At 44.9% G+C, this 15,344-nt stretch overlaps 1 protein-coding gene across 1 annotated transcript in view; it reads right to left on the bottom strand.

The window, feature by feature from the left end:
• Positions 1 to 15,344, bottom strand: part of LOC132818488 (pappalysin-2-like) — a 487,615-nt gene that overhangs the window by 315,443 nt on the left and 156,828 nt on the right. Inside the window, exon 3 of the mRNA XM_060829547.1 lies at positions 2,448 to 2,593. Within this exon, the coding sequence (XP_060685530.1) occupies positions 2,448 to 2,593 (146 nt within the window). The remainder of the gene's footprint in view (positions 1 to 2,447; positions 2,594 to 15,344) is intronic.

Below are 15,344 nucleotides of genomic sequence, written 5' to 3'. Positions count from 1 at the left end.
GTGCCATCTTTGTCTGCTCAACACTTCCCAGTCAGGAAACTGTCAGAGACAGAGAATCATAGGCCAAATTTGGAAAAATAATTGAAAACGTTCTCTCCAAACAAACCGGCAAGAGCAATCCATCATGGCACTAGGCCTAATTAACACACCCAGCTTCTATCGCCCACAGACAATGTCTCAGCCAGTTTCCTTGGAAGATCGGTTGCTTATACATACTCACCACAGGCAATGGTATAATCCAGAGGTAAGACATTCATTTCCAGGTTTTCACAAAAGACAATTAATTGTATAAACTATTCAAATTTATGTTTCTTGCAATAAATTATGACGTTAAATTGCGGAAGAAAGCTATTATCAAAAGCATTTTGAGCAATTTGGTGGCTTATTAAAGGGTACCTTGTTGACACGGTGCTTTCCCTTAGTGATATTGACACTGGGTTTATCAACTTGTCCATGTTGACTTGTTGGGTGCACCTTCTGGATATAATGGAAGTGATGGAAACCATGCCTGTACAATGCTTGGTTTACCAACATATAACAACTCACCTATCGGTGCTCAAACAAAAGATCTTTTGTTGGCTTGGGATAAAATTGATGCAGATGTGAGGCTCAAGGAAGAGGAAAAGAAGCTGAAAGATTATGGTAGAAAATGCCTGGGTGTGGCTGTTGCCAACGGTGAAGTAAGGAGTAGAGAAAGGCAGAAAAGAGCCAGGTAGTTTGGACAAATGAGAGGACTACAGAAACACAGAGGCTACATGCAATGGAAGGCATTTGAAATACTTATTTTAAATTGCACAACACCAGGTTATAGTCCAATTGGAAGCACTAGCTTTTGGAGCGCTGCTCCTTCATCAGGTCATTGTGAAGGAGCGGGGCTCAGAAAGCTAGTGCTTCCAATTAAACCTGTTGGACTATAACCTGGTGTTGTGTGATTTTTAACTTTGTCGACCCCAGTCCAACACCGGCATCTCCAAATCATGACTATTTTAAATTGAGTTGTCAGAACACCAAAAAAAGCTAATGCGCGTTGACGAGGAGGACTTGAATTTGGGATAAGTTACACCAGCAGAATGTGAATGGGCTGAAGCTATGGTGGAGCACAGGAGACTAACCAGAAGGGCCACTGAATAGTCGAGCGGTAACAGAGGCACGAAAGACAGTTTCAGTAGCTCATGCTGAGGGAAGACGAGACAGTCTCCATGATGAAGATTACAGTGAGAAACTCAAGTCTGGGGTCAACAGGATATCCAGGTTGTGAACACATGACTATTAACCATTTGCCCTCTAGATACGCCAACTAGCACAACAATTTGTTCAGAAAATGCTTGGCAACCAGCCTCTGTCCTTTAAAAGGCAATGATTTATATGGATCTAATTTATTTTAACATTTCTGAGCCACCACTGGTCCTCCTGAGGTCCAGCGACCACAAACCATGTAGCTAATGCTCCTGACAAACAGGAAAGAGAAGGAAGTGATTTTCACTATTAATTGATGTCATGGAGATGTTTAGCACACAAACAGTCCCTTTAGTCCAACTCGTCCATGCCAACCAGAAATCTTTAATTAATCTGGTCCCATTTGCCAGCACTTGGCCCACATCCCTCTATACCATTCCTATTCATATACCCACCCAGATGCCTGTTAAATGCTGTAAGCATACCAGCCTCCACCACTTCCTCTAGCAGCTCATTTCATACACACACAACCTTCTGTATGAAAACGTTGTCCCTTCGGTCCCTTTTAATTCTATCCTCTCTCACTCTAACTATGCCCTCTAGTTCTGGACTCCCCACCCCAGGGAAAAGACCGTGTCTATTTCCCCTATCCACGCCCCTCATGAGCGTACAAACCTCTGTAAGGTTCCCCCCTCAGTCCCCAACACTCCAGGGAAAATAGCCCCAGCCTATTCAGCCTCTCCCTTCTCAAAACAAATCTGCAATAGGAGATTAGTCTCAGTAATGGTGATGTAAAACCAGCACTGAATTGTCATAAATATCAATGTTGCTCACCAATATTCTATAGGGAAGGGATCTCTGTCATCATTGCCCAGTCTGGCCTACAAGTGACTCCAGGCTCTCAGTAATGTAGCTGACTCTGATCTGCCCTCCGAAAAGGCCTAGTAAGTCATTGATTTCAAGGGGTGGGCTACAAATCTGAATGCAGGGAGATAAGCCCCAATCATGTACAGGGCAACCTCATGGATTATCCGATCAACATGGACGGGAAGTATTCTGTTCGGATAATCCAATGTTTGGAGAGCACGGTCTACCCAAGCATTGGGACTTTGAGATCTTGTTCGCATCATCCAAAATTCGGACAACCGAGATTGTACTGAATACGACATTTAAAAGCCACTTCCTTCTCATTCCTGCTTGCAGGCCCATTGGAAAAGTAAAACAGAAAGACCTTGGGATATTTATCAGAACTCCATTCATTATACACTTACCTAAGTGACTCAAGGCTTCTTTATCCCAGGGCCAGGTGGCAGCTCCTGCCAGCTCCTCCCTCACCGAGTTCGCAAAATAGACGTTCAGGTACATCGAGCCATTGATCTGCAGTGTCTCCTTCAGCTCCTTCACACTCATGTAGGTCCTAGGCAATGGGAAGAAAACAGCATCGGGTTTAGTCAGCTCCACAGGGAAAGGAGGTTGAACCAATTCAGCTCAAGCTGACAAGTAGGAATCACAAAGACTTAGACTTGAGGGTAGAGGCAACTCAATTTGCTCAGATAGTTCCTAAGTTTGACAAGGCAGAGGTAGCAGTGTTTGGGTAAGTAGCACAGCAGTTAAAGTAGTCAGTCCAACATTGGTCATTCTGTACATAGTGTCAGCTCCCAGGGAATGCACAAAAGATCTACTCCCTCTTGCCTGAGAGAAGTGCCACTGATTACAAAGCATTCAAAAATCCCATCTTAAGTGTGTCCCACTTAGTGTCAAAGTACTGTTAAAAATTCTGCCCCCTCAGGAACTAGCCTAACCAGACGTATTTGGAATTTGAGATGCTTAAGCAACTTGCTTTAGACTTACACGTACAGGCACTTAAGACAGAAGCCACTTACAAAAGTACTGATTCTCCTTAAGGAGTTCAAAACTTCACATCCCTCCCAATAACAGCAACAGTGAGTAACAAGATCCAGAAAGGCTATCCCACTGGCTGATCATTATGAGCCAATCAGATACCCCTGTTCCAGAAGAAACCCACCAGGAGTTAGCCCCAACCAACTGGGAACGATGGAGATGGGAGACTGATACGAAACTGAGTTTCTAAACGCATGCAGGAAATGCAGGAAGCCCTCCTCAGGTTGGAAAAAGTGGTACTGAGACGAAACTGCAGGTTCAGTTGGCCATTAGAAAGGCAACTGCAATGTTGGCATTCATTTCAAGTAGGACAGAGTACAAGGGCAGAGGTGTATTGCTGAGGTTGTCTACGGGTTTTCTCGGGTTGCATTTGAAATATTGAGAGAAATTTTGGGCCCCATCTCTAAGGAAGGATGTGCTGGCATCGGACGTGATCCAGAGGAGGTTTACAAGAATGATCCAAGGGATGGAAGGGCTCGCCGTATGAGGAGCAGTTGAGGACTCTGGGTCTGTACTCTATGGAATTTAAAACGATGAGGAAGGATCTGATTGAAACTTACAGAATACTGAGAGTCCTGGATGGAGTGTACATGGAGAAGATGTAGGAGAGACTAGGACCCAAGAGCACATCCTCAGAGTGAAGGGACAACCTTTTAGAACAGAGGTGAGGAGGATTTTCTTCAGCCAGAGGGTGGCGAACCTGTGGAACTGACGCATGCTGAAGGCTATGGAGGCCAAGTGATTAAGTGTATTTAAGACAGAGATAGATAGGTTCTTGATAGGAGATCAAGGGTAATGAGGAGAAGGCTGGAGAGTATGTTTGAGGAACAGATCAGCCAGGATCAAATGGCAGAGCAAACTCAATGCGCCAAATGGCCTAATTCTGCTCCTATATTCTACGCTCAGTGAGGCAGAGATGCCTGTGTATTTAAATGCCAAAACTTAGGGCCTGTCCAAGCTGACTGCCGGATACTACCAAACAGACCAGTGGGATTTATCGGGGCACAGACAGAGTGCAGAGAATGGGAGGCAGAGAGAGCACAGGAGACAGGCTTACAGCTCTGACTCTGAGTCCAGTTACCAATCCCTGTTATGGCACTCCTGAGTGTATGAATCAAGTTCAACAAATACCTGAGAGCTAGTGGATGTTGTATCCAAACGAAGGTGGCCACGTTTCCGCAGGGGGAGGCGAGCAAGCCTGCAGTACTAAGGAGGGATACTAGAATCAGGCAAGCTCTACTGCAGTGAGAAGGCAAGACCTCCCATCAGAGGGTGCAGTAAATGCCAAGGTGCTAGTAAAAGAAATTGAAGGAGGGTACATGCCCATCCCCTTTACCGAATCTAACTGAAGTGTGATCTTGTGTTGGGACATGTGACCATGGGGGCACGTACCTCCTTTGTTAGTGAATGGGATCTACCTACTCTTCAGCAGGGACCTGGCCGTATCATAGGTAAAACCAGTGGTTTCTAAGAAGCCCAATGAGGTTATATCCAGATTTCTCTGTTCTGAATATCCAAAACCCCTAGAGTCAACTCAATTGCTTTTCTCCAGCATCAACAGTGCGACTGCTGAGATATTGTCTTGGCTCATAGCCTTTGCCAGATTCAGTGCCTTTAGCCATTTCCTGATATCACATGGAGTGAATATAACATGTTGTGCCTGAAGACCTCGGAAGAAGGTGAAGGTAGATCACAGAGTCATGGAATCACAGAATGGTTATAGCATAGAAGGAGGCCAGTTAACTGGCTTTCACTCTTTTCTGGTCTGGAGTGATTGTAATGTACTCATAGAAGATGAGTTCCCTGATTGGGGCTGTTAACCTGGTCCAGTCAGAGAGCCCTGGCTGACAGATAAAAACAGAAGGGTCAGAGATGCTGACACTCTGGTAGCTGACTCTGAATGAGTCAAGGATGGTTCGTGTATAAATCAAGGGTGACTTGATGATGGGATAGCAGCCTCTGTGGAATCATTTTATAGTCCTCTGAGGGACAAATACACTGAGTGCCACTTCTCCATCCTTTTCCTTGACTCATGAAATACCTCAGCCACACTCCCAACTTCCAACTAGAAATCATCTTTTTGGTCTTTAATCAGACAATCATCCTCTTACCGCCATTTTACTTTTTAATCACAAACAAAAGGCTTTTTGATTCCTTTTAATCTAAGTTGCCAGTCTTTTCTCTCATTCACTTTTCCACTACCCCTCTGAACACGCTCTTGACATCCATCATAAGGACACTTCATTGTCAGCCCTATCTCTTTCTCCGCCCAGGTAGCTCTGGGAGTGTTGGCCCTGCCTTGTGTGACTGTGCTTGAACCATCTCCTCTTTGAACCTTTCAGTACGCTCATACCTGTTCATCTTTGATTCCATTTTATGAACGAGGTCTGTTCTAATGCTTGTTTCTCACCAGGAAATTGGTCCTGCCTCTGGCAGGCCCAGTTTAGCCTATACAGGTTCCTTCACCCCAACCGCCAGTCCCAATGCCCCATTAATCAACAGCCCAACATCATCTCTGCAGCCACATATTCCAACTGCTCGATCCTCTTGTTTCTATATACACTCAGACATGAGATGAAACTACTTTTGAGATCCTACCTGGCTCCTTGAATTCTGAACGCATTCCTCTTTCGATCTATAACCTTGATATCAATGGGGAGCATACCCAATTGCTGCTCACCATCAACCCCCTCCCCAGGGTGCTTTGCAATCCTTGAATGACATCCTTGATGCTGGCACCACTGGCACAATGTACCATTGCAGATGCTTTTCTTCTTTATTCTTTCATGGGATCTGGGCATCACTGGCAAGGGCTGCACATGTTGCCTATTCATAATGGGCATTGGGGTTGCTCAGCCATTGCATGGCACCTTATAAAATGGGCCACCATTGCTGAGTGCTTGGACTCACGTGTAGGCCAGATGCAGTAAGATAAAGAGACTGAGTGAACCAGAAAGGTATTTCAGACAACTGACAATAACAGTAATGGTGGCACCATTACTCAGTTTTCAATTCAAGGTGATGCTAATTTTCACCATCTGCCATGAGGGAATTTGAACTCAAAACTCCAAAATATGAGCGGGGACCCTCTAGATTATAGCCCACTGGCATTACCACTGTTCCACTCTCTCCCCGTTCACATCCTGATCTGAGTTTACGTTCAAGTTCCTGTCTATTCCCTTCTCTACACATCACCTATCAGTTTGACCCATCTAGTCCTCTGTGTTCCTGCACAACTAAGCCAGCTGTGGCTCTGTAGACCTAACTTTAGCTGCATTCCCCAAATGAACTTTCACTTTCATCAGTATCCGAAACTTAACAAAAGCAATACATTGCAGGTGCTGGAAACGTGGAAAAGAAACTGAAAGTGCTGGAAATGCTCAGCCAGTCTGGCAGCAACTGGGTTGAGACAAACTGAGATGTGAGTTAACAGGGACTTTGCTTCAAAATGGAATACCATTTGGAGAGAGAAAGAGAGACACATCCAAGGGAGTCATGTACGACACATCTATTCCTCCTTGAGTACCTAGCTGTCAACTATTACCTTCCATCCTGCAGACTCTTTAGCTGAGATGTCAGCACCTCTATAACACTGCTATTCACGAGGCTCTCATTGTCACAGATAAATCACAAAGGCCAGCTATACTCTAGAACTGGAATCAGTGTGGAAGCAGGCCATTCAGCCCATTAGGTCCACCCTCCGAAGAGTCATCCCACCCAAACCCAGCAGCCCTGCCCTATTCCTGTAACCCTGCATTTCCCATGGCTAACCCACCTAGCCTGCAGATCCCTGGTCACTATGGGCAATCTAACATGGCCTATCCACCCTAACCTGCACGCCTTTGGACTGGGGGAGGGAACCAGAGCACCCGGAGAATGTGCAAACTCCACACAGACAGTCACGTGAGACTGGAATTGAAGCCAGATCCCTAGCGCTGTGAGGCAGCACTGAGCCACCCTTTGAACTGAACCCCCACATGCCCCCCCACCTCTCCTTGAGATGCAGCCGAATTTTAGGCTTGCATTCACTCTTGTTAGCTGCCTGAAGCCAGCAACACACCACTTACACTGATTTATTAAACCTCACCTTCCCAAACTGTGTTGAACTGGCTCAGAGGAAGCCTGGCCATTGGCGTACAGCAGTTGGGCTAAGTGACCTGTTTCTGCACTGCAACATCTGGCTGGATTCTGCACTGCAACATCTGGGCGACTCTGGATAATTCGGAGGGTTGTACATGAACTTGTCAACCCCATGGGAAGGGCGATGAGATTGGCAGGCCACATTTTCACATCTCGGTGGTGAAGGCTTCGAAATGAACTCCACACCAGCTGAGGCCTCATCCTTAAAACTTTGCGGAATTCTGATCCATTTATTTTCTTTCGGGATGATGTCAATTTTAAGAATCATTGTTATTGCTGGCATCACTCCGCGCCCTCCGAGACTGTGAAAGATTACTCAAACCCTTAATTGTAAAATTGCTGTGTGAAACTGTGTGTGACAGATAGCTATGCAAAGGAAATGTCGGGCAGATACGTTCTGACAGATTTGAAACACTGCCCGACTGAATATTTGGAGCACGAGCCATGGTTTGTAGCTTTAACACTAGTACAGGCTACATATGTGCTTTAGCAGAATGCATGTGATACACAACAGGAATGCAGTGACTTCAACCTTTGCAAAGTTTGCTATTCATTTGAGTTCGAGAAATTCTGAAAGGGCAATAATTGATACACACTCTTTCATCACCGGGACTTGACTGCTGCCCGTCACCTGGTAATGCTTGTTTACTGGGTCTGCAAAGGCCTTTACTCCACATTCAATTGGTCCTGGGTATAACTTGGCCCTGACACCAGCTACAAAATATGCTCAGGTTTTCAACTGGCTGAGAATGACATGCCTCCCGGTGATCAGCACGCAGAGAATGTTTCCATAAACATTACACGAGTGACTTTCAGTTCAATTACATGCACTGCATGCCGTAACAAAGTGAGTAAGAGTCTCTGTCACTGCTTTCAACGCATTAAGAGGTGGCAATGTAGGTTCACAAAAATATACCTCTCATTAAAAATGTCCACCGTCCCTGAGAGGTCGTTTCCTTCCTCTCAAACTTTTTGTTGCCGTTTTATCACCTCTATTTATGAACCAGGGAACTCGAGAGAGTATTCGAACATCAGGGATTGGGGGTTCTTTCATCACTGTCGGGATGATTAAAAGCAGAAGCTAATTGTTCCACCAAGTGGTTCAGAACAAACTGCCACCCTGCAGAGGGATCACTAGCTCAGTCACTATTTGCAAAACCATTCAGCCAGACTCTTCAATCTGTAAGCAGCAGGTGGATAGGTCAGGGCTGTGAGCGTAATATGATCCACCTGGTTCACCAAAAGGGAAAAGCAACACCGGAAGGGACTAAAAGATTTCTACAATGGATGAAGATCTAGGGGAGCTACCGCGATCCTATTCAAAAGGTATTCACCAACAAAATATTGCGTGTCTAAACTTCAAATTTGAGGTCGAAAGAAGGGAGATTGATTCAAGTCTCATTCTCCACCTGGTCCCACACAATCCTGTGCATACACCCTCAATCCTAACCATCAACCCCCCCCCCCAGATAAAGGAATGATTCAGACTTGGATGGCTTTCCCAAGAGCGGACATCTCAGCACTACTGAGGAGTAAAGGAGATTCAAAATAACAAATGTTTCAGGCTCAGAAACTGTGACAATAAACCAAGACTGAGAAATGGATAGCTAAGCATGTAGACTCAGATGTTTACAGTAGAGAAGGAAGCTAATCAGCCTAATATGTCAAACAATTTACAAGAATGTTACCATAGCTTGAGGGTTTGGGTCATAAGGAGATACTGAATACGCTGGGGCTGTTTTCCCCAGAGCGTCAAAGGCTGAGGGATCACCTTATCGAGGTTTATAAAATCATGTGGATTATGGATAGGGTGAACAGCCAAAGTCTTTTCCTCTGTGTAAGGGAGTCAAAAACTAGAGTGCGTAAGTTTAAGGTGAAAGGGGAAAGATTTAAAAGGGACCTGAGGGGCAACTTTTTCACACAGAGGGCAGTACATATATGGCACAAGCTACCAGAGGAAGTGGTTTAGGTTGGTACAATTACAACATTTAAAAGGCATCTGGGTGTGTACATGAATAGGAAGGGTTTAGAGGGATATGGTCCAAATGCTTGCAAATGGGACTAGATCAGTTTAAGATATGCCTGGTCAGCTCAGTTTCTGTGTGGTACATATCCAATGACCATGAATTCAACGTCAAAATAAATTGCAATGTACAAATCATAATGAGTATTTTTGTCATTTATTAATTCAATTTTCCGCATTATCATATCCTTTCCATTTTTCCCTTTCCCAACACTGAACGTATCTGTTATGGCTTGATTATTTTTCAGACCTGACGAGACGTCAGCAACCCGAAACTTAAAAGCCATTTCTCTTTCCACAGATACTGTCTCGCCAATTGACAGCTTCCACCATTTTCTGGATTAGTGGTGCTGGAAGAGCACAGCAGTTCAGGCAGCATCCAACGCTGCACTTTGGATACTGCCTGAACTGCTGTGCTCTTCCAGCACCACTAATCCAGAATCTGGTTTCCAGCATCTGCAGTCATTGTTTTTACCTCGCAGCTTCCACCATTTTGCCTACTTTCTTTCAAACTTTCAACACCAGTAGCATTTTGCTCTTGTTTTGTACATTTGCACAGTCACAACAAAAGAAAATTTTTCAGACAAACAACAACTGAGACATCATGTTGCAGCTATACAGGACAGTGGTGAAACTGGTTTTGGAATACCGTGCACAATTCTGATCACCCTGCTATAGGAAAAATGCTATTAAACTTGAGAGGGTGCAGAAAAGATTTACAAGGATGTGACCATGTCTGGGGGGCATGGAACATTTCTCTCTGCAGCGTTGGAGGCTGAGGGGTGACCTTTTAGAGGTTTACAAAATCATGAGGGGCATGGACAAAGTGAATAGTAAAGATCTTTTCTCCAGGGTAGGGGAGTCCAAAGCAAGAGAGCATAGATTTAAGGTGAGAGGGGAAAGATTTAAAAGGGACCTGAGGGGCAACTTTTTCATGCAGAGGATGATGCGTGTATGGAACGAGCTGCCGAAGGAAGTGGTATATGACTACAATTACAACATTTAAAAGACATTTGCATAGAAAGGAAAAGTTTAGAGGAATATGGGCCATAAACAGGCAAATGGGATGAGATCAGTTTAGGAAGCACGGTCTGCTTCCATGCTGTATAGCTCTATAACTATGACTTCCAGCCTCTCCATTTCTTCTGCCATTCAATTAGATCACAGACAATCTGTTTCTAACTCCATCCAGCCATTCTGATTACACATCTCTTCAAACTCTTCCCTGAGAAAATCTGATCCATCTCAATTTTGCAACTTTCAATGGATCCAGCTCTAATGTTTTGGGAAGGGGTTTCTGAAGGTTGAGGTTCCTTTGAGTAATTTCAGATACCACACCTCAAAGAAGGTTATTTTAAATCACAAGATTAAAATTGTGCCCCTTACAATAGAATCCAGCAGCAAAGGCAATAAATTTACCCCATCAAATTTTCTCTTTCACTAAAGAGATTAGAGGTTCAGAGAATACAAAGCAAGCGATGGAGTCACACAGCATGGAAACAGACCTGGATCAGTGGTGCTGGAAGAGCACAGCAGTTCAGGCAGCATCCAACGAGCAGCGAAATCGACGTTTCGGGCAAAAGCCCTTCACTCTTCCGGCACCACTAATCCAGAAGCTGGTTTCCAGCATCTGCAGTCATTGTTTTTACCCCATGGAAATAGACCTGTCAGTCCAACCAGTCCATGTCAACCACAATCCCAAACTAAACTAGTCCCAGCTGCCTGTACTTTATCCATACTCCTCCAAACCCTTCCCATCCAGACACTTAGCCAAATGTCTATTAAACATCCACCACTTCCTCAGGGAGTTCATTCCTCACAGCTGCTGATGTCCCTGGCTCCTACACGTGCAGGAAGTGTGTCCAGTTGCAGCTCTAGTTAGACCGCATGATGGCTCTGGAGCTGCGGATGGACTCACTTTGGAGCATCCACAATGCTGAGGAGATCATGGATAGCATGTTTAGTGAATTGGTCACTCCACTGCTGAGTGAGAAAAGGAATGAGTGACCAAAAGGCAGAGAAAGAGCAGGAAGGCGGTGCAGGTGACCCTGTGGTTATCCCCCTCCAAAACAGGTGTACCATTTTGGATACTGTTGGGGAGATGGTTCACTGGGGGAGGGCAGCAGGAGCCAGGTTCATGGCACCGTGGCTGGCTCTGCTGTACAGAAGGGCGGGAGAAAAAGTGGAAGGGCTACATTCATAAGGGATTCAATTGTAAGGGGAGTAGATGGGCATTTCTGTGGTTGAAAACAAGACTCCCGAATGGAATGTTGCCTCCCAGATGCATGGGTCAGGGATGATTCGGATGGGCTGCAGAACATTCTCAAGGGGGAGGGTGAAAAACCAGTCATGGTGCATATTGGCACAAACGATATAGGTTAAAAAAAAATGGGATGAAGACCTACAAGCAGAATAGACAATAGGTGCAGGAGTAGTCCATTCTGCCCTTCGAGCCTGCACTACCATTCAATATGATCATGGCTGATCATCCTTAATCAGTATCCTGTTCCTGCCTTATCTTCATAACCCTTGATTCCACAATCCTTGAGAGCTCTATCCAACTCTTTCTTAAATGAATCCAGAGACTGGGCCTCCACTGCCCTCTGGGGCAGAGCATTCCACACAGCCACCACTCTCAGGGTGAAGAAGTTTCTCCTCATCTCTGTCCTAAATGGTCTATCCCGTATTTTTAAGCTGTGTCCTCTGGTTCGGCACTCACCCATCAGCGGAAACATGTTTCCTGCCTCCAGAGTGTCCAATCCTTTAATAATCTTATATGTGCTGAAAATGTGTTGCTGGTCAAAGCACAGCAGGCCAGGCAGCATCTCAGGAATAGGGAATTCGACGTTTCGAGCATAAGCCCGAAGATAATCTTATATGTCTCAATCAGATCCCCTCTCAGTCTTCTAAACTCAAGGGTATACAAGCCCAGTCATTCCAGTCTTTCAGCGTAAGCAAGTCCCGCCATTCCAGGAATTGACCTCGTGAACCTACGCTGTACTCCCTCAATAGCCAGAATGTCTTTCCTCAAATTTGGAGACCAGGACTGCACACAATACTCCAGGTGTGGTCTCACCAGGGTCCTGTACAGCTGCAGAAGAACCTCTTTGCTTCTATACTCAATCCCTCTTGTTATGAAGGCCAGCATGCTATTAGCCTTCTTCACTACCTGCTGTACCTGCATGCTTACCTTCATTGACTGGTGTACAAGAACACCCAGATCTCTCTGTACTGCCCCTTTACCTAAATCGATTCCACTTAGGTAGTAATCTGCCTTCCTGTTCTTGCCACCAAAGTGGAGAACCTTACATTTATCCACATTAAAGTGCATCTGCCATGCATCTGACCACTCACCTAACCTGTCCAGGTCACCCTGTAATCTCCTAACATCCTCCTTACATTTCACCCCGCCACCCAGCTTAGTATCATCAGCAAATTTGCTAATGTTATTACTAATACCATCTTCTATATCATTGACATATATTGTAAAAAGCTGCGGTCCCAGCACTGATCCCTGCAGTACCCCACTGGTCACTGCCTGCCATTCCGAAATGGAGCCGTTTATCACTACTCTTTGTTTCCTATCAGCCAACCAACTTTCAATCCAAGTTAGTACTTTGCCCCAATACCATGCGCCCTAATTTAGGGTTTTAGGAGCCAAGTTAAAAAGTAGGACCTCAGAGGTAGTAATCTCAGGATTGCTACCAGTGCCAAGCGCGAGTCAGAGTAGGAATGATAGAATAAGCAGGATGAATGCATGGCTTGAGAGATGGTGTACGAGGGAGGGGTTCAGATTTATGGGACATTCTGGGGAGATTGGATGATTACAAATTGGATGTTCTATACTTGGGTCAGACTGGAACCATTGCCTTGGGGGTGCTTTTGCTAACGTAGTTGGGGAGGGTTTAAACTAATGTGGCAGGGGGAATGCGAACCAAATGAGGTTAGAGGACTGTAAGGAAGCAATATCTGAAGCCTGTAAGGGATTAGATAATGAAGTCAGTGTGACTGAGGGGAAGAGTAGGTGGAGAGCAGATGATGAATGCAGAGGGACTGGTGGTCTGAGATACATTTGTTTTAATGTGAGAAGTATAGTAGGTAAGGCAAATGAACTTAAGGGTTGGATTAGTACGTGGGAGCATGATGTTATTGCTATTACTGAGACTTGATTGAGGGAAGGGCATGATTGGCAGCTAAACATCCCAGGATATCGATGCTTCGGGTGGGATAGAGAGGGAGGTAAAAGGGGTGGAGGAGTTGCATTACTGCTCAGAGAGGTTATCACAGCTGTTTTGAAGGAGGGCACTATGGAAGACTCAAGCAGTGAGGCAATATGTGCAGAGCTCAGAAATAGGAAGGGTGCGGTAACAATGTTGGGGCTGTGTGTCAGGCCTTGCAACAGCAAGCATGAGATAGAGGTGCAAATATGTGAATAGATTATGGAAAGATGTAGGAGCAACAAGGTGATGGTGATAGGAGATTTTAATTTTCCCAACATTGACTGGGATTCACTTAGTGTTAGAGGTCCAGATGGAGCAGAATTTGTAAGGAGCATCCTGGAGAGTTTTCTAGAGCAGTATGTAAATAGTCCAACTTAGGAAGGGGCCATACTGGACCTGATGGTGGGAAATGAACCCAGCTGGGTGGTTGATGTTTCAGTAGGGGATTACTTTGGGAATAGTGATCACAATTCTGTAAGCTTTAGAATACTCATGAACAAAGACGAGAATGGTCCTAAAGGAAGAGTGCTAAATTGGGGGAAGGCCAGCTATACCAAAATTTGGCAGGAGCTGGGGAATGTAGATTGGGAGCAGCTGTTTGAAGGTAAATCTCCATTAAATAATGTGGGGGGGCTTTTAAAGAGAAGTTGATGAGAGTTCAGGAGAGATATGTCCCTGTGAAAATGAAGAATAGAAATACAAGATGAGTGAACAATGGATGGCAGGTGAAATTGTGAGACGAGCTAAGAGGGAAAAAGGATGCGTACTTAAGGTCTAGGCCACTGAAAACAGACAAAGCTTCGGAAGAATATCAGGAATGTAGGACTAATCTAAAATGAGGAATTAAGAGGGCAAAAAGGGGTCATGAGCTATCTTTAGCAAACAAGGTTCAGGAAAATCCCAAAGCCTTTTCTTCAAGTGTAAGGAGCAAGAGGGTAACTACAGAAAGGGTTGACCCACTGAAGGACAAAGGAAGAAAGTTATGCATGGAGTCAGAGAAAATGGGTGAGATTCTTAATGAGTACTTTGCATTGGTATTCACTGAGGAGAGGGACATGATGGATGTTGAGGTTAGAAATAGGTCTTTGAGTACTCTAGGTCAAATCAGCATAAGGACAGAGGAAGGGTGGGTACTCTAAAAGCCATTATGGTCGACAAGTCACCAGGTACGGATGGGATCTACCCGAGGTAACTGAGGGTAACGAGAGAGGAAATAGCTGGGGCTTTAACAAATATCTTTGCAGCATCCTTGAATGTGGGTGAGGTGCCAGAGGACTGGAGAATTACTAATGTTGTCCCCTTGTTTAAGAAGGGTAGCAGGGCTACTCCAGGTAATTATAGACCAGTGAGTCTAACATCAGTGGTAGGGAAGCTGCTGGAGAAGATATTGAGAGATAGGATATATACCCACTTGAAAAAAAATGGGCTTATCACTGATAGTCAGTATGGTTTTGAGCGGGGAAGGTCATGTCTTACAAACCTAATAGAATTCTTTGAGGAGGTGACAAAGTTGATTGATGGGGAAAAGGGCTGTAGATGTATATACATGGACTTCAGTAAGGTATTTGATAAGGTTCCCCATGGTAGGCTTATAGAGAAAGTGAAGTTGCATGCAGTCCAGGGAATACGAGGTAGATGGATAGAGAACTGGCTGGGCAACAGGAGACAGAGTAGTTGTGGAAGGGAGTTTCTCAAAATAGAGACCTGTGACCAGTGATGTTCCACAGGAATCCATACTGGGACCACTGTTGTTTGTGATATATATAAATGATTTGGAGGAAGGTATTGGTTGCCTCATTAGCAAGTTTGTAGATGATACCAAGATTGCAGATACAAAAGGGGACCGTCAGAGAATACAGCAGAATATATGTAGATTAGAGATG

The sequence above is a fragment of the Hemiscyllium ocellatum genome, chromosome 9 (genome assembly GCF_020745735.1).
Source record: "Hemiscyllium ocellatum isolate sHemOce1 chromosome 9, sHemOce1.pat.X.cur, whole genome shotgun sequence".
NCBI lineage: Eukaryota > Metazoa > Chordata > Chondrichthyes > Orectolobiformes > Hemiscylliidae > Hemiscyllium > Hemiscyllium ocellatum.
Note: the sequence above shows the minus strand (reverse complement) of the source record. Positions and strands in the feature narration are given on the sequence as shown.